At 40.4% G+C, this 19,230-nt stretch overlaps 2 protein-coding genes across 5 annotated transcripts in view; one reads left to right on the top strand and one right to left on the bottom strand.

Annotated features, from left to right (window-relative positions):
* The window catches only part of PLPP1 (phospholipid phosphatase 1), a 160,711-nt gene extending 151,454 nt beyond the window's left edge, over positions 1-9,257 (top strand). For all 4 annotated transcript variants that reach the window (XM_065598925.1, XM_065598926.1, XM_005300848.5 and 1 more), the window contains exons 5-6: positions 4,003-4,179; positions 8,761-9,257. In XM_065598925.1, the coding sequence (XP_065454997.1) occupies positions 4,003-4,179; positions 8,761-8,889 (306 nt within the window). In that variant the 3' untranslated portion in view covers positions 8,890-9,257. The remainder of the gene's footprint in view (positions 1-4,002; positions 4,180-8,760) is intronic.
* The window catches only part of MTREX (Mtr4 exosome RNA helicase), an 83,085-nt gene continuing 72,960 nt past the window's right edge, over positions 9,106-19,230 (bottom strand). The window contains exons 25-27 of the mRNA XM_005300847.5: positions 18,008-18,170; positions 9,881-9,985; positions 9,106-9,399 (exon numbers count right to left, since the gene is read on the bottom strand). Coding sequence (XP_005300904.3) covers positions 9,347-9,399; positions 9,881-9,985; positions 18,008-18,170 — 321 coding nt within the window. The 3' untranslated portion in view covers positions 9,106-9,346. The remainder of the gene's footprint in view (positions 9,400-9,880; positions 9,986-18,007; positions 18,171-19,230) is intronic.

The following is a 19,230-nucleotide window of genomic DNA, read 5'->3' as shown; positions in this document are numbered from 1 at the left end:
CCTCCTTCCCAGGTTGTGAGCTTACTCTTAGAAAAATGTGGGACTCTGTCCCCTTTTGCTATGGAGTGTGGAAGAGCTCAAGGGTTTTAAACTTGCTGTAGGTTTCACTGTGCAGGCCTTCAGAAAGGCTCTAGGATGGGTAAAATATATTTACCTAACAGCCTCAGACACATCGTTATAGGATACTTCCAAATCTCGAACCACTATGGCTAGTGGTTACTTTCTTAATGTGGAATTGAAGTCTGTTTAAACATGAAACCTGGGCTTCCTGTTTGCCAGCTCTCTGTTACACAGAAAAGGGCCAGCATTTTGCTTTGGGACTACATTCTGCTTGAGGGAGGTTCAAGGACAGCATTTTACCATTAGCTCAGCTTTCTGTAGGCTGGTAATGAAAGTTCTTCCCAGCTAATCTGCACCAGGGTCTCTCAAAACATTCTTCCAGTATAGACCACATTTTTGAAGGAAACTGTCTCAATCCCAGAGATCGCCTCCCATCTCATTCATGATTGTAGAATATCCTTCTGCCAACTACATCAATGACCTACATAGGAAAGTAGCATTCAAGTACATGTAGCTGTCTTCAGGGGACTTCAGCAGCTGGAGGAAAAAGGAAAGTTAGCACTGAATGACCAGCCAACTCTCTAGGCCACCATGTGCTGTATGGACCACTGGTGGCCCATGTAGAACCACTGAATCTATCCTAGTGTGAAAGCTGAGGTAACATAAAACATGTCCTGGATTGAAGATGCAGACTACAGCTTTTCACCCTTCACATACTATATTGCTCTAAACTATACTGTCTGGCAGTTAATATACACAGTAGCAAAATAATGGCAATGTGGAATGCAGTCATGTTTTGAAACCAATCTGCAGAATAAGCGGTGTCCTAAGAGGACCTGTCTGGTATTTACACTCTGATTAATCTTAGCTTATGCTTCTTTTTCTGGGACTGATTTCACCCTGACCCTGCCATGGGGGGAGGGGGAGGGGGGGAGAAGTTGGTTCTGTAGAGGGTTGATCTTTTGACATGCTTTTTATAGCAGGCTGAAAATACCAACATGATGATGTAATAGTTGCTTTGAAAAACCAATGGAACATTCCCCAAATATTTACCTTTGGAGTAGCACCTTTGAATGTACAGTGTGCACACTGTACAAGTATTTACACAAACTTAATGGTTATAATAGATGCACGTGGTTTTTGAAGTTGGCTGTGGAAGCATTGACCATAGGTTGTTTGTGTATCATGGTAGCACATGAATCCTGTGTGGCTCAGTTGATAGCCCTTCAGATTCTGGACTGCAAAGTTATGAATTCAAGTTTTACACCTAGATTTAAGCTGTTGACCAGTGCTGCTGCTGCAGTTTTGAGACACTGAGCACACATCCCAGCTCCATTAGCTCTTTCTTGTAAAGCTCTTGTAGATGATAGGGTAATCCTAGTGTGCTTTTTTTCCTGGGAATGGATGTGTTTCAGTGTTGCAAACTGAGTTATTGCTGAGCTCCCAAATGGCTGCTGTTCACTAGCAGTCACTATTCAAGTTGTACCATGAAGCAAAATCAAAACTGTCCCCTTACATATATTATAAAGCATTTAGATTTCCTGTGTTTGGAAGAGGCTCTGTAAAAATCTTGTGAACACTGAAGACACAAAACACAGTACAGAATAGTTGGGGTAAAATAACAAGGAGTTTTGCTTAAAACAGCATCACTAAAAAGCCACTTTGCAAACTTTTTGTGGTGTATATTCATTACTAATCTTTATAACGTGTTCAACTTCTTGCTTACATCCAGTACAAGATTTCTTACGCGTGTCTAGGGATTCTTAGTTGTATGTTGGATGGACCGAAGAAAAGCTCCCCTCAGCTGGAACATGGGGTCTGTAGCCTCTTTCTGTACTGGAGATAATGGAGTGTGATAGACCAAGGCAGTGTCTTGTGTGGATTATATGGGGAAGGTAACATATAAGATCTTGTAACCTGTGTTTTGTACTCCTGAAGGGGGTTTGTAGGAGGGAGCACAAAAGCTGTGATGGAAGGATAGGCTGATATAAGTTAGAAAGTTCGGTTATGCTTAAAATAGCTCATGCCCTATCTGAGTATAGGTTTCAGAGTAACAGCCGTGTTAGTCTGTATCCGCAAAAAGAAGAACAGGAGTACTTGTGGCACCTTAGAGACTAACAAATTTATTAGAGCATAAGCTTTCGTGGACTACAGCCCACTTCTTCGGATGCATATAGAATGGAACATATATTGAGGAGATATATATATTGTGTGTATATATATCTCCTCAATATATGTTCCATTCTATATGCATCCGAAGAAGTGGGCTGTAGTCCACGAAAGCTTATGCTCTAATAAATTTGTTAGTCTCTAAGGTGCCACAAGTACTCCTGTTCTTCTATCTGAGTATAATCATTTTAATATGAATCTGGCAAACCTCTTCCACTTGGAGGGGGGAGGGGGGGATTTCCACATTCTGTAGAGTAAAACGTCAGCTGTTCAAAGGCAATAACTAGAGCCAAGGCAGGTTAAAATGCATTTCAATCTTACTGCTGGGACTTGGCTTTGGCTCGCATCAGATGCATTTATTTATCATCACAGGTCAGGCCTCTGTGTTTATGCCTTTTTAAAAACTTTTTTAAAGCAGCAGAATGCGCAGCAAGGTAGCTGCTTCACCAAGAGGCAGGAAAGGGGCGGGGGGAGGGCGGGAATAAAACGAGCTAGTGGGGGAGGGGAGGAAGAGAAGGAAAAAATGGCTACAAACTTTATTTAGTCCCTCCCACCCCCACACTAAGAATCTTTTCCCAATATTCCATGACTTTTGGGATGCAGTCTGTAGAGCAACAGTTTAACTCCAGTGATGTAAATACACGTGTAGGTGGCCACATTATTGAAACTTTGTCAAAACAACCTAAACACATTTGTAGTTTTGTGGTGACAGCTGATGAATGTTGGTATCCTTCGTTGTAATAGCTAAATTAGCTTTCTATTTTGCAATTAGAACCAGAATTTTATGCTGAATTAACACAATTATTATATGGGCTTTATTTACATCTACACTAGCACTTATGTCAGCCAAACGTTTGTTGCTCGGTGGGGAATGCTCTCCTGCGGACGTAGCTACCGCTGCTCATTGAACTGGTTTTATTATGTCTATGGGAGAGCTCTCTCCCATCGGCATAACGCAGCTACATGAGCGCTCTTACAACAGTACAACTGTGCTGCTGGAAGCTTGTATGTGTAGACATAGCCTAAGTGGCAGGCTGTATTTAGCACCATTAGTTATTGCAATCATGTGTAGACAATTAAAGGCCTGTATACTCCTACTTATATAGGAGTATAACTATATATATGTATAACTATTATGTATTCTATACTCACGCTGTTATCTTTTGTTGCTTCCTGTTTGGAGTATGAAAAGTTTTTTTTGAAACCCTGCAAGTTATATCTGGCAGCATTTTAACAGCCTAAGAAGATGGCTTAGCAATGAAGGAAGAGCTGGCTAGCTTTAATCAGTAGAAATAGACATTGATCTAATCTCCACTGTTCACTGAGATCTTTCTTCCACTCCTTAAATGGCTTTAGTCTGGCACTAGCATCTTATAATTCTGAAACAATTTAGCCCTTTGTCAAATCAGTGCTAATGGACTTATTCCTTTACACAACATGTAACAAACTAAGGGTGGGGAGTAGCATAACTATACAAAACATTAAGACTATAGTGGAATTAACACTGAAATCTCTGTATTCATGGTGTACTGAGCTGGTGGGTCTTTACACTAGAGTAACATAGCTTGGATTTGATATCCTGGAACTACTATATTGTTTCGAACTAACTTAATATTCAGGGGTATGGAGCATAGTATACTTCTGAAATGTGAATACTGAATCATGTAACTTCTGATTAAACTTGAGTTACCTGGGGCCATGACTTATCAGCTAAGCAGTTCCAGATGAAAGCTGCTTCGGAGGTGCTTCATAACAACTTTTCCTGTCTTTCAGCTTTATCTTCAGGCCAGAATGAAAGGAGATTGGGCAAGACTTGTACGTCCCACAGTGCAATTTGGTCTCATTGCCGCATCTATCTACGTGGGTCTCTCCCGTGTTTCTGATTACAAACATCACTGGAGTGATGTGTTGACTGGACTCCTTCAGGGAGCGGTGGTAGCTGTGCTCATCGTAAGTTCATAAGTAGTTCACTAAGCCCGAATCAAAACTATTTTAAAAGTAGGTTTCATGCCAAGTGTGGTAAGCCTAGGCTTTGTTCAGGGGGAAATGTACAGACTTTCCACATGCTGTGAAAAGTAGCAGGGTTGGGGGAGGGAATAGAAGAAAACGTGTACAGAATTAGATCACATTATTACCACCATAGAATGTAGAAGCCCTAGTAATGGACTGGGAACCTAGCTGTGTTAGCCTCTGTACAGAGTGTAAGATCTTTGGGGCAGGAACAATCTATTTGGTTTAAGACAGATGAATACAGACAGGGGAGTACCAGGAAACCATGAGAGTGTACTGGCCAGTCGGATAAGCAGTGATCTCAACACACCAGCACTGTAACTGTTAAATTTTTTGTAGGCTTAATGGGAAAGGAGGTTTAAAGATTAATTTGAAGGAGGATTAGGTAGTTCCCCCTTCAGGGAGCTCCTCCCAAGTACAAGGGGCAGCATGGGAGAGAGCATGAAGGTGCCTGTTTGAAAATTTAACGAGCGAGTAATGGAGGATAGCATCATGGGTAGATCAGAGGCAAGTGTTGTCACCTCAGTCATGAATGAGAGATGACAGGTAGGGTGGTGATAGGCAGTGAAGGGCTTTGAAAATGAGGACAAATAGGGGTGACAAAGCCAAAGTGACAGGCTAGGAAAACTATTTTTGCAGGAGCATTCTGACTTGAGTGTATAGAGGAAGGCTGTGTTTGTCAAGACCAGAAAAAAGGATGTTCCTGTAATGGACATGATGAGTCTTAGCTGTATGGAGAGATAGGAAAGACCATATCTTAGATGTTCTGTAGAAAGAATCGGCAAGATTTAAACATAGCCTGGATATCGGGACCTAGAGAGAGGTCAGAGTTGACGGGGATGTCCAGGTTGTGGGCCTGAGTGACAGACATGATAGTGGTGTTGTCCCGTGCTTAGGTGAGGAGGGAAGCGCAGGAGAGGAGATTCAGAGCTGTTAGTCATGTTGAGCTTGATCCACAAGATGTGCGAGACGGGTAGAGATTTTAGTATGGAAGGCAGGCTTGGAAAAAAAGGGTAGATCTGAGTTGTCAGCAGAGAGATTACCCAGAAATATGGTGTAAAGGGGACGAAGGACAGAGCCCCGTGGAAAGCTGGGGGGAGGAGGATCCCCAAAGGACTTATAGGGGACAGCTAGGGGTCACCAAATGAAATTAATAGGCAGCAGGTTTAAAACAAATTAAAGGAAGTGTTTCTTCACACAACGCAGAGTCAAGCTCTGGCACTCCTTTTCAGAGGATGTTGTGAAGGCCAAGACCATAACAGGGTTCAAAAAAGAACTAGATAAATTCATGGAGGATAGGTCCATCAATGGCTATTAGCCAGGATGGGCAGGAATGGTGGCCCTAGCCTCTGTTTGCCAGAAGCTGGGAATGAGTGACAGGGAAAGGATCACTTGATTACCTGTTCTGTTCATTCTCTCTGGGGCACCTGGCACTGGCCACTGTTGGAAGACAGGATACTGGGCTAGATGGATCTTTGGTCTGACCCAGTAGGGTCATTCTTAGGACATTGATGAGAGCAATTTGAGAGGTCAGAGGAGAAGCGGGAGGACATTCATGGAAGCCAAGAGAGGACAATATTTCAAGAGGAGTACAGTCAGTTTGAAAGGTGGTTGACAGGTCAAGGATGAGGATGGAGTACTGCTGCTGCAACTGACATGGCTAGAAAAGGGTGAGTAAAGACTTAATGCAGTTTCAGGGGCGTGTGCAAGGGGCAGAAGCTGTATTTTAGAGGGTCTAAGATTGAATTGGAGGAGGAGAATGACAGTGATTTTTAACAGGTGTGCTCAATGAGGTTAGAGATTAGAAGGAGAAGGGTCGGTAGCTGAAGAGGTAAGTGGGGTCAAGGGTGGGTTTAAGATGAGAGAGACTAAAGCAGGTTTCTATTGTGATGGGAAAGAGCCAGAAAAGAGGAGATGTATAAGTAAGGGAGGGGATGAATGGTAGAAAGGAGAGCAAGAGCTGGCATTGGGTTATTTGGGACAAGTGGAGGGGTTAAGAGAAGGCAGGAAGGAAGATCATGTCTTTTTAAAAATTTTCTCTTGGTAGAAATCTGTAAGACCCTTTGCAGAGAGAAGAGGGGAAGGTTTGAGTCAGTCAAGGGTGGTGAAAATGTGGCTGGGATTGAGGACATGAGATTCAATTAAGCTGGAGAAGTACAGGTGTTACTAGGCCAATGTGAAGGAGTAGAAAAATTGTTGAGGAGGAAGTCAGGGGATGGGGCAGATGTCAGAGGCAAGGAGATTTGTGCTGGTTGGGAATTGGTGAGGGGAGAGGGCAGAATGGATAACTTTAATTTTGTTTAAATGTCAATTTTATGTTGAGGCCTAAATTTACTATAATCTAGCATTAAATTAAACGGACAACATTCAAGCATTACATGTGACGTTTTAAAGAAAGGCCAACTACTGAATTGCTGGAAGGCACTGGTTAAGCTCCTGGAAGCAGAGTTTGGAGTGCTGAACTAGCTTTTGGATAACCGTAGCCTCTTCTACCTGGTCAGAGAATATTTCCTCTTCAGTTTATTCAGCTACTGTAGCTTATTCAAAGTTGAGAATCTGACTGGGAGTCAGATTTGCTTGTTTTCCCTTTACATTCCTTTTTCATTCATAAAGGAACAGAATGAGGCCTTCCAGTGCTAAAATCTTGGATATAGAATCATAGAACTGGAAGGGACCTCGAGAGGTCATCTAGTCCAGTCCCCTGCAGGAGTTTGTCCAACCTGTTCTTAAAAATCCCCAATGATGGAGATTCCATCACCTCCCTGGGCAATTTATTCCAGTGCTTAACCACTCTGACAGTCAGGAAGTTTTCCCTAATGTCAACCTAAACTGTCCCTACTGCAATTTAAGCCCATTGCTTCTTGTCCTATCCTCAGAGGTTAAGATCAACAATTTTTCTACCTCCTTCTTGTAACAACCTTTTATGTACTTTAAAATCTGTTACCATGTCCCTGTCTTGTCTTCTCTTCTCCAGACTAAACAAACCCAATTTTTCAATATTCCCTCATAGGCCTTGTTTCTAGGCCTTTAATTGTTTTTTGTTGGTGACCAGAAACATAGTTCAGTTCACTGCTAGGGGTAATATGTTGTTTAATTGTTTTTAAATGATTTGTCAAGCCATCAGTAAAAAGTTAATCTTCCTCTAGAAAATAAGAAATAGTTGCCATTTTCTACCGTGTAAAAATTAAGGCTCTGAAATGCATGTTAAACTGTGCTAGCTTAACTGGTTTTCCTGGCAGGATGACTTTCACTGGTTGTCTTTCTTTAGAAAAATAAAGTACAAGTACAAAACAAGATAATAATCTAGATCATGATTTCCTACTTGATTTAAATCAGTCCACCCTGGGTCAGTATAATGGAGCTAGACAGGGGGAAAGAGGGGTGGTAAGAGCTATAAGTGAATGGCAGATGGACAGAATTATATAAAATTTGAAAAACCCTGTGAAGGGAAGCTGGAACCAGGTCTGCTGCTGGACAGCTAGAGAGGGAAGGTGGCTGGTATAGGGCAGCAGGAGGCTCTGGACTATTTCTGGTTGTCAAAGACTTTAGAACTAGTAAATTTCATCCTTCCACCTAGCTTTTATTCATAGCTTGGAAGAGGACAACACTCTTTCCTGGTTCCTCAACTTTGAACTAAAATGAAGAAAATACTCTGTACCTGTAGAAGAGGCTACTTCTGTCAAACACTAGGTTTAGCACTTTGGTTCCAGGGTTAGGGTTAGCCAGTGCTTTCCAGCAGTTCAGTGTTTGTTTGTTAAAATATTAAGCAGCAGATAGTTGCTGCCAGTTTTTAATTCAGTAGATAAACTTACTTTTAACAAACTTTGTCAATTTCAAATACGTTTTGAGTGTGCTGATAGGCTTCTATGAATATTTTGTTCTGCTTGGGTTGAGTGCCCAGTACATAAATGGCATAAAGTTAACCACAGATACTCCTAATGAAGTGTTTATATTATAAAGCAGAATATGTATAACAATTTGCAACTTATTTAAATATAAAATGATAGGAATGCTTTGAACTGTGAACTTGGAAAGCAGCAACACCCACACTGATGCATGCAACTTATACCTTTAGAATGTTCACTCATAAGGAAGGTTGTAGTGATTCTCCAGAAACTAGAGTGTGCCGGATTTGCTTGATTGTATGAAACTGAGGTCAGCCAATTAATAAGTAGACTTTGAGCTAAACTTAATTTCACCATAAATACATACATCCTTTTTTCTATTTTTTACATCCCAAAATACTATAAGGGAAAAGAATGAGCAAGCGGTTACCTGAAATATTAGACTGACCAACTACCAGAAAATCTGAGCTTTAATGTAAAGAGCTCTTGTAGTCACTTTTCCTCTCAGAACCAGTTAATTTAGTGCCCTAGCACCACATACCACTACACAAGACCAATGCCAAATGCATAAGAACTTACACTGTAGGACGACCTCCTTAATGTGGATAGTTTTAGTTGACAGACAATGGGCATAAGGTTTTACAAGATTCTAACAGTGTATAATTTGTTCACTTAGGTGGTGTACGTATCAGATTTTTTCAAAGTGAGGGGATGTACGTTTAAACCCAAAGAAGAAGATTCGCATACAACTCTCCATGAGACACCAACAAATGGAAATCACTATGGCAGTAATCACCAACCATGAAGAATTGCTGAGCATGATCCTGTGAAGTCTCCTGCTTTCTAAAAGAAAAATGATTTTAATGAGTCTCCCTATGTAAAATAAATAAATGCCTTTAAGGGACTGCTGCTGCTATATCTCTTGGATGCTCACTTTACATGTATATAGTAACATAACAGCATTGTGTATATCTAATAGCTTTAAAAATCTTTAATTCTATTAGTTCAAGCTTACTGCTTATAAAAACACAAATGTAATTTTTTTATTAAAATAACATGGTAACACTTATGTACAAACAGCACTGTGTATGTAATATGCTTTGCTAGAATGCTTCCTGTTTTAAATGCATACACCATTAAATATCTGTCTTGGGGGTGAAGATGGCAAACTGGCCTGATGCCACCAGTCTAAAATTATTCTGCTCCGTGAGCAAGTCTCAGATTGCTCCCAATCCATAATTGTCTTCCAGAAAATAGATTTCTTAGAGGTAGAGGCTTGCAGCAAACACAATATCTCTCTTGATTTTGGTAATTCCTATCAAAGAAAAAAACAGATCAGTATGCCTGTCATACAGGTAGAAGCTGAACTAGACAATATGGTACCTTTAACAGGCCGTGAGACTTGTATAATCTATGTGCACAGTCGAAGTCGTGACTTCAGACTCATGGATAAAGTACAGATAATGCATCTACCCTTCCAAAGGTAGAGTTTCTGCTTTTAAGCAGTTTTAGGCATAAATCTACCAAATATTTATAGGAAAAAAAAGCTAGCTTTTCCTCCTATTGCAACTAAACTCTCTAAAGCCAAGTCAGACTTTCCAGCACCCCTACCTCTCTGTCAACTTGATTCTTTCTATAATGTGTTGAGTGCTTTTATCTCAGATAATGTAGCATTTTCAATAACAATTCAACAGGGAAGAACTTGGCTTAAATATTTTCTTTACAAGCTGAAATGATTTCATTCATAGGCACATGCTTTCACCCCTTCTATTTATAACTATATTCTAAATACATACCTTCCGCAAACTTATTTTCCAGCTCTGTGTTTCCAATGGCCTTTGCTGCTTGACACATCTGTCGGAGCAATTCTTCGAGCCGCCTCATACAACGAATTATGCTACCTAGATAAAAAAATTAAACCTTGTTTTTTTAGCTGTCACTTCATGTAATAGCAACGAGAAAGTTGACTAAATTCATTAGATGACATATCATTAATATAATTACAGGATGTAACTTGAGCTGCTCCACAAAGGATATCCTTAAACTGTACAAGTTCAGGGCTACTTCCTTAAGTACAATGCTTTGGATTTGTAACAAATTCCATTTTAAAACCACTAACTGGCAATTTCTAGAAATGAAAGCTGGAACATGAAGTTTATTGGTAAAGTTAGTTCTTGTGCATGGCCACCTATCTCACTCAGTTGCTCAAGAGTTTTAGAAATCCTGAATATTGCACAAGAAATTTAGCCTATAGTACAGGCACAAAAACTAGAGATGCTCAAAGTATCAATACCTCTTTCTACCCTAGCCCCACATTCCAAAAAACTCCAACCCCATCTAAAGTAACTTTTCTATGGAAAGGTGATTGTCCAGACAATCTTTGCAGCTAGAGAAGAATAAAAGTCATGAACAGCTGAAACACAGATAGCCTTGAAAGGAACAACCAATAGGCATTTTACACACAACTAGCTTTTTTTCCAGAGCCTTTCCTTCACTACCTGAACTGACAGTAGCATTTGTTTTTTATACATGGATTCCATTGCCCCTTAAAATTTGAATAATGGACAATCTGATTCTAAAAGCAATGGGAGATTATTGAGCAGATGAGCTTTGCAGTTAGGTGGCAAAGACTGTGTAGCAGAGAAAGTGAGCTGGCAATGGGACAATGAATAGCGCTAGTGGAGACTGCACTAGATTCTGGTACATGACATGTTCCCCATCCTGTACAGATGTGTAGCATAACTAAGTACATGTAAGCACCGTACTTGAGATACCTAAAATAGAAGGGAGGTAAGTAAGTAGTGTGTGCTATTAGACAATTTTTGCTGCTTTGTTACAATCTAATTTAAAGCTAGTTTATGGTGTGGAAATATCTGTCCAGTATAGATTTCACCTTTGAATAGTTTGACTGTAAACAGCACTGAAGTGATAGCTATATGGAGAACAATAAGCTTCAGTGTAATTTTTCACCCAACTTTCCAGCAGATCATGCATTTACTACATGTAGTGCACTATCTGCTGTGGACGAGCTTCTGTTTGATGAATTTTTTCAGGCAGAGTTGTGACTCCACAGACAACTGACACTATAAAGCAGAAACTGGTCTGTAAGAAGACTGCAGAAGTGACAGTTCAGAGTAATTCATCTCTGCCACCCAGGCCTAAAGACACTCACTCCTCTTTGAAAATAAAGCCCTAATTCTACAATTGTCTATATTCAGTGAAAGCCTGCGCACCTTTGTTTCATTAAGGCATGGGCATGCATATCTACTACAGCAGAAGTAACTCCTATGAGGAGACAGTATCTGTAAAACCGCTTGTCACTATTGTAGGTTAAAAGCCATATGGAGTCAATTACTGAGACAAAGCACAAGTCCAAAATAAGTGAACCATCAGCAGTTCCCCTGAGCATAGCCACGCTGCATTTTGGCAAACATCGACTCAGTTTTCTGGAAGTCCCTGCTCCAGTCTGTTTACAAGAATATAATTCCACCAAGCACCAGCTTACACAGACAGGCTTCGTTATAGCTGGGATTGTTGCAGACAGGCTTTTGTACATTCAAAACAAAGTTGTACACAGCAGCCAGTTATTCCTAAACTTACATTATCTTCCTTTGAAAAAACCCAAGTCAATCTATAAATGTTTAAACAGATTATTGCTTGGCAGTTTTCCTTTTCAAAACTCTAGGTCCCTTTTCTGTCCCCCCCACCCCTACCCCACTATGGCTTGTAAGTATAAAACCCTGTCATGGCCACTTTACTTCTGATTGATAGGCACTGGGTTGATTTCTATTCACAAATCAATGCTGCTGCTATTAGCAAGAAACCTTTCTTTGGGAACGATGCACAACACTCCACCCCCCATTTTGGAAACAGCTTCCTGCACTCAAAGGCTCAGGCTGCAACAGGAACATTAGGAGCCGCAGTTGGCAGCTGTAATGCAGAAGGCCAGAGTTGCTCAGAAGTGTTTTCCAAAATCTATTTCAGATTTGATAAAACTTGTTCAAACACCAGGCAGGTTTCCACTGGAAACCTGCGAGTGTTCCAGCATCTGCAACCCGTGGCAGGGAGCCTGCCAGCCACTGGAGCACTGGCAGGAGTCAGGCATTCAGTTTATAGTAAAGGAAAAGCTCTGGAAAAAGAGCGAATTGTGTGTAAAATGCCTAGTGGTTGTTTCCTTCAAGGCTGTTCATGGCTTTTATTCCATTTTATACATATCTAGCTGTAAAAATTGTTTGGAGGCGTGACAATCACCCTTCCATAGAAAAGTTTCTTTTGAGGGGGTTGCTATGGTAGTAGGGGGTAGTGATATTTTGAGCATCTCTAGCTATTGTGCCTGTAGTACAAGCTAGATTTCTTGTGGCTCAGGTCTCTGGTAGCCCTGGGGAGTCCCAACCCCAGGACAGTCTGCATGGCAGGGCTGCCACAGAACCTGGGAGCCCTGGCGGCAGATCACTCAAACTGACACTCAGTTCCATTTATCCCCCCCCCCCCCCCACCATATTTCACTATTTCCAAAATGACATTTTTGTCTTTCTGAAAAGTTTCCACAAATTTGGTTTTATTCCAATGGGGAATTAACCCAACTTCTGAAAATCCAAAAATTTTGACCACCTCCAAAAGGGGTGTGTGGGGAGGAGATCAATTTGGTTTTCTGTTTTTACCACCATCACTGTTAAAAATGTCCAACCCCTATCGACCCTACAGCTTCCCTCATTGCTACCATTGGCAATGGAGCTATACTGCTGAGGAGTTGCAAAGCTCAATTTTTCTACCAGAGATCCTGCCCTGGTGCCTGCTGGTCCAGAGCACAAAAAACCTGGAGCAGGATGTAGTTGTCTACCATGTAATAGTGAAGAAGATACCTACTAAACAAGCCCTTCCTCTAGCCACTTGCTGTGAAGAAAAAAGGGAGGAAAAAAACAGGGGGGTAGTATCCAAAACATCATTTTGCAGCATTTTAACTCAGTACAATTTGGTGTTTTTGTAATAATGAGGAACAAATTAAGTATGCAAATGTTTAAGCTCTTCCCTTCCCCCCAGAATGTCAGATCTTCACTTCAACCCCTGCCCACAATACAAAGGGGAACAGAAGGTATTAATCCTGGCCTCAGTGCCAAAGGCTTCCACTCCCTCTCGTAGGTGCCAAATGCCTCCTACCACCATGCCAAAGTTTCTAGTTCTCACCCCATCCTATCCCACCATACTACGTGTTGCTTTCAGTGTGGAAGAGAATCTTGTAGTATGGGGGCAGTATTAAATTAGAAAGAGTTAGGGTTTGTCCAGACAAAATAGTGCGAGGCACGCCAGGGCGTAAATCTACAGCTCACTAGCAGGCCATGCTCTGTCTATGTGAACATTGCTAACATGCACTAAAAGTTCCCTCATATACACAGACCTACTGCCAACGTCTAGACAAGCCCTTCAATGGAGACTTGTATTTAATATCACAATAACCACAGTGTTCCTCATTTTATTATTCATTTTCATATTCAATTCAATAAAAGCTTGTTTTTTTAATTTACTTGAAACCCCTATATCAATGTACCACAGAATTCAGTGCCACTATGCTGCAGAAACTCAGGTACTTTGATATAAAATGTAGGTGCAGCGTGGTACAAAGTCCACAATGGTCTATCTGGGTAAATCCTCAGTTAGCATTTATTTTTGGACAATTCTGCAGGAATTGTCTCCTTTTACAAACCCCCTTAAGGGAAGAATCATGCATCTTCACCCTCACAAAAGATGAAAGATAGACCCGTAAGTTTAGAGGAAAAGTCTGCTGGCTCCACCACTGCAAAGAATGACCAGAAGGCTAGAATAATAGCTAACAGCCTGGGCTGTGACTCTGTTCCCCATGTGCAGCCAGCAGTCCTCTTATTCACAACATAGGCAGTATGTAACAAATGGGAAAATGGTATTTTTAATTTGTGTGTGGCCTATTCAGCCAAGAGTGAACTGGGAAACACAGGAAGAACAGCTAGGTGGGAGTAGCTCTTGATTTCCATCATCTGTTTCCTTCCCTATTCCTTTGGAGCGTATCTCCAAGGGATACAATTTCTTTCAGTGGTCAGAAAGGCAGCCTCTCAATAGGAGGAATCTGCTGAGTCCAGAAGTACTGATTGCCAGGTTTTCTGTTGGTCACAGGAAACCTAGCTTAGTAGGTTTTTGGCACCGCACTACACATCAGATTTCCAGCATAAATTAATGATGGCCAGGAATTCAGAGTAAATGAGCAAGAATGTGTCAATTTCCTTATTTCAACGATTACCGAACCTGATCGAACACAGTAACATTGTGTAGTGAAGAAAAGTGCTAGCCAACACAGTGCTGGCAGGGCAGGCTAGGACACGTGTTCAGCACGTCACCTAATCATTATTAAAACACTGGTTCTTAAGATCAAAGGCAACTCAAACTCCCCCCCGTTTTTGATCTTACGATGAAGAAATAATAATTAAACTGACATGATGCTGAGCACCATTTTGCTTGGACTGCTGCCTGCGATGTCATAGTCATGCTGGCTAACTTGATTCTCCACAACCACCTTCAAAACACAGGGAGATTCTGCCGTACAGACCAGCCCCTAGAGCTGGGGAAATTCTGTTTTTGTCCTTTTGCTTTGGAGGAACTTGCTGTCTCTTACCTGTGTATGTAGGTGATGTAAGCCATAGGAGTGGAATCCTAGGGCAGGATAATGCAACTGTAGAAGTTCCCCTTCTTCAAAGAAGAAAAGGGGAGGAGTTAGACAATTTTTGGTTTGATGCCCAATTTCTTGCAGAGGCCTGGGGGTTGCTGCCTTCACTGAAAGTGTATTACACCATTTGAAAAGAGGCAAAGGAATTAGGTAAGGTTCATGCTGGAAGCTTTATATAACCATGAAGTCACATCAAGGACATAATGGCTCACAACCCTCAACCTCAGTGGAATTAAGCATTAGGAATGATCTAACTCCTTAAACTCCAGCTGCCCTTCAGACTCCTTGATAAACAAAGAACAAAACCCACCAGAGCTAATGAATCAGCAGAGTTTTCATAAGGATGAGATGTGGTAGTGGAGACGCTGCTTGCCTGGAGAGTATTGAGTATTTTAGTAAAGTGCTGAATACAATTAGCATAAAAAGAATCTGCAAGTGAGACCTGTTGGATGCTTATGCACACAGTGCACTAAACTGCTCAGAAAGGCTATAAATGTGTACGTGAACTTTCCCTCCGTTGTGCTGAATCCTTGAATGAACATGAGACAAGAAGATTCCTTTCACTGACATACATGCTTCATATCACGAAATGACATGACCCACTGGTAGTACGGGCAAGCAATCGCCTTTCCTTGTGTTCTCCACAGCCCTAAAAGTTCAAAAATATCTACAGGCCTGTCTACATTGAACAGAGCCCTAACAGGTAACCAAGCAAGGTTACAAAGCTGGTGAAGTATTTATACTCAGCACAGGATGTGAATCATATTTGCTCTCACCTTACCAGTTACAGTCTAACAGTATGTCATTTAAGAATGTGCGGAACTTAAGTCTTAGACTTCTCAGCCCAACTATTATCACTGCTAATACCTTTGAGAGTACCATAGGGCAGAGGACAGACCAAAGTGCAATGTTTTCTTTTGCTAGTGACTATTTCTGCTGGCAAACCACAAACCGATGATGACAGTGCTAATGGGAAGGAGCTTCTAAATCTCTGCTAGATCCACCATTGTTATTAGGCTTCATGCAGAAATTCTGATAAGAGTATAAGCTAGTGTCTTCATCCCACTGTTCTGGCCTCCTTATGGTGGCCTAAACTCCTCTCCATCTTCTTACTATGAAGATCAGGGGTACAGAGTACTGAGTACCTTTCTTGAAACACAAGTTCTACTGCCAGAACTTTAGGAAGTGAGATATAGCAGCCAGTATTGTGCGTTTCTTGACATCTTGAGATTTGTGCTGAACTTTATACTGAAGTGGATTGACTCCCATCTGCTTGTGAAGAGTGATACCCTGTCCTTATTTCTAGGAACCCTACTGCAGACACACCAATGTTTTGGAGTGGAAGGAGGGACTAGTCCCATTCCTGGGTCCAGGCTTCCCCTTGGTGATCCATACCTAGGTTTACCCCTGGAGTCAGGAGTCTCTTCTCTGGTACCTTTGCTGTGGATAAAACTAGGAAGGCTTGTAGCCCTTTTTTGGGTTTTGTTGTAGGGAGTGAAATCTTTGGCTATTGTCAATCATCACTTTCTTAGCAAGCCTCTCCCCAAACAAGATTCTACCTGAGAATTTTAAGGCACAAAGAAGAAAAGAGAGACCAAAGAGTAAGAATGCAAAATTATGCAGCTGTTTTGAAGGGGGACATCATTGGGAAAACAAATAGGTGGGAGCTGGGGAAGGAATAAATTCTCTGAAGTGGCTGCACCTAAGAAACTACCAACGGCCCAAGAAGGTCTTCTGCGGATTAATATTTGTATGGCACTTTGCAAAGTATTATTAATATTTAATTCTCACTCAGTTCTTTACTCATTTTTCCTCACATAAATTAAAGCTTGGATCATGGTGCATCACAAAAAAATAATAATATAATATTAGTAGCCTTACAATGTTATTGAGGAAGAAGTCAATTGTAACACCATAAAAGTTAACATTTTGTACAGCACCAAACCAAGCTTAGTAAGCAAAAAGTAAACTAAAGAATCTGCTAGTGTTCCATTTTCAAAGGAAAATAGTTTTTGATAACCCATGTAGTTTTCTGAGCTGGCAACAGAACAAACAAAACAATAAAATACAAAATAATATCAGTAGGAATCCGCTTTCTAAAATGTTGATAGCTGAGACTCTGGCATCAAGTTAAAAGGTTTGAAAGAATTCTCTACAAGGCTTTACAAAATACAAGTTTCACATTCTGTGCTCTCCACTAAATCAAACTGCATGCACAGTGTCCCTAAAGTATCTACCAGAGACGAGCTAGAAAATTAGATCACCACATTTTTACTTGTCAGTAAGCAATACGCAAATATTCCTGAGCGCATTAGACACTGAACTGAATCTAATGGATTCTCTCATCAGAATACAAATTAAGTCCCTTTGCATCTCATATTTTAAAAATCAAACTGTCAGGAAAACAACTTTCTTCCTTTAGATGTCAAAATGAACCATCTTTGTTGACTTTGTTATGGAAACAAAAAACTGATTTTACTACGGCAACTCAATGAATCGGGTTGGGGAGAACTGACCTCCTGTAATCACAGCTGAAATTAAATCAGGATGTATATTCATTAAAGCTGACTTAAGTAAAGAATCTTCCCTACCTAGTACATTTTTAAGACTCCTCCTAGCTTCTTTCCAAAATATTTTCTCCTCTGACTTTGTAATTAAGTGCTAAGGACTTAACTTTTACAAAACTAAAATTATGAAGCAAAAATCTCCACTTTCCCTTGCATACTATTTTGCTGGTCATCATTAACTGATATAACAAGAGTTATAGATTTGTTGAGGCAAACATTTCTGCTTTGAATAAGAAAACTGAGCATTAAAATTCTTCTTGTAAGCACAATATACTGCAATGTTTAGGATTTCTGTGTTTTATAAATGCTACTCTTTTCAGTTAAATAAATTGGTTATTTATTATCAAGGAGTCAGTCAAATTTTTTTTAGTTTCCAAATTACCAAACAGTTAAGTAGACTTAAAATGATTTCTACACAAACTAGAAAAAGTTTGTGGTTTTCTACTACAAAGAAAGCAAATACTTGAAATATCTGGCTTGAGTAACTTTACAGTACTTTCAGAAGGATATTCAGAACCAACTTTGGGCCTTTCAAATTCCTAATTTTCTCCCAACAGAAGAATGCAAACTTTAACTACATCACAAAGAACAGAAGTCAATCACACAAAATTTGTGAACTGTACCACACTGACATTTCATAAAATGGAAGTTTTAAAGCAACATACCTTCAAAGACATCGGTCATTTTGCAGATGTGAGCAAAAGTAGCTCCATTCGCCCATGTGTATACTACATCCATCAGGTTGGGTCTGAAGGAGTTTAGGTAATTTTCCTCATCGATTTCCAATTTAGCTTCTGCTGAAACTTTGGCAATTCTTTTAGCACATTCCTTTAGCAATAAAAGGTTTAGTTTTAAAGTCAAGTTGCACTGTGACAAATTCTTCAAAATCAGAAACTAACACATTGTTTACACTAGAATTTGAAATCTCATTAGAATAAATGTAACCAAGCAATTTACAGTGCAGTTATTAACTTGTATGTTAAAATCTAAGAATGATACATGTTAATTGGCCAAGCTCATGAAGGCCTTACATGCAACTTGATGGCATTTCTCTGTTTACGTGTGTCTGAACAAAACATGATAACTTTTGAACTCTGCATCTGATCAATTTCAAAATGTTAGGTAATGTGTTCTAGGCCATCAACAGCCAGAACCTACTGATTTCGGGGAAAAGTGGAAAACCAAAAAGGGGAAAACAAGAGGCACATGAAGCCGATGCATCTGGTTAGCAGAGACACAGCTTCAAGGATCTCTTCAGTTGTCTATAGCTGTGGCTCTCTACCAGGGATATGCGTACTCCTGGTGGTACGCAGAGGTCTTCCAGGGGTTTCATCTAGATATTAGTTTTACAACAGGCTACATAAAAAGCACTAGAGAAGTTAGTGCAAACTAAAATTTCATACAGACAATGACTTGTTTATACTCCTCTAAATACTATACACTGAAATGTAAATACAATGTTTATATTCCAATTGATTTATTTTATAATTATATGGTAAAAATGAGAAAGTCAGACATTTTTTCAGTAATGGTGTGCTGTAAAAAGCAACAGAGGGTCCTGTGGCACCTTTAAGACTAACAGAAGTATTGGGAGCATAAGCTTTCGTGGGTAAGAACCTCACTTCTTCAGATGCAAGTGTGCTGTGAAACTTTTGTAAGTAGTTTTTAAGTGAGGCGAAACTTGGGGATACACAAGACTAAACTCCTGAAAGGGGTACAGTAGTCTGGAAAGGTTGAGAGCCACTAGTCTATAGAGCAAACATGTCATTGAAGGCACCCAAATAAACACCTTACTGCACACCACCACCCTGCTCATCCTCCCAATAGAATTTAACATGTTGACACCCTGGAATGACTTTTATCCCTGACTAACAATAATGGGGTGGTG

This window comes from Chrysemys picta, chromosome 6 (genome assembly GCF_011386835.1).
Source record: "Chrysemys picta bellii isolate R12L10 chromosome 6, ASM1138683v2, whole genome shotgun sequence".
In the NCBI taxonomy this organism is placed as follows: Eukaryota; Metazoa; Chordata; order Testudines; family Emydidae; genus Chrysemys; species Chrysemys picta.
Note: the sequence above shows the minus strand (reverse complement) of the source record. Positions and strands in the feature narration are given on the sequence as shown.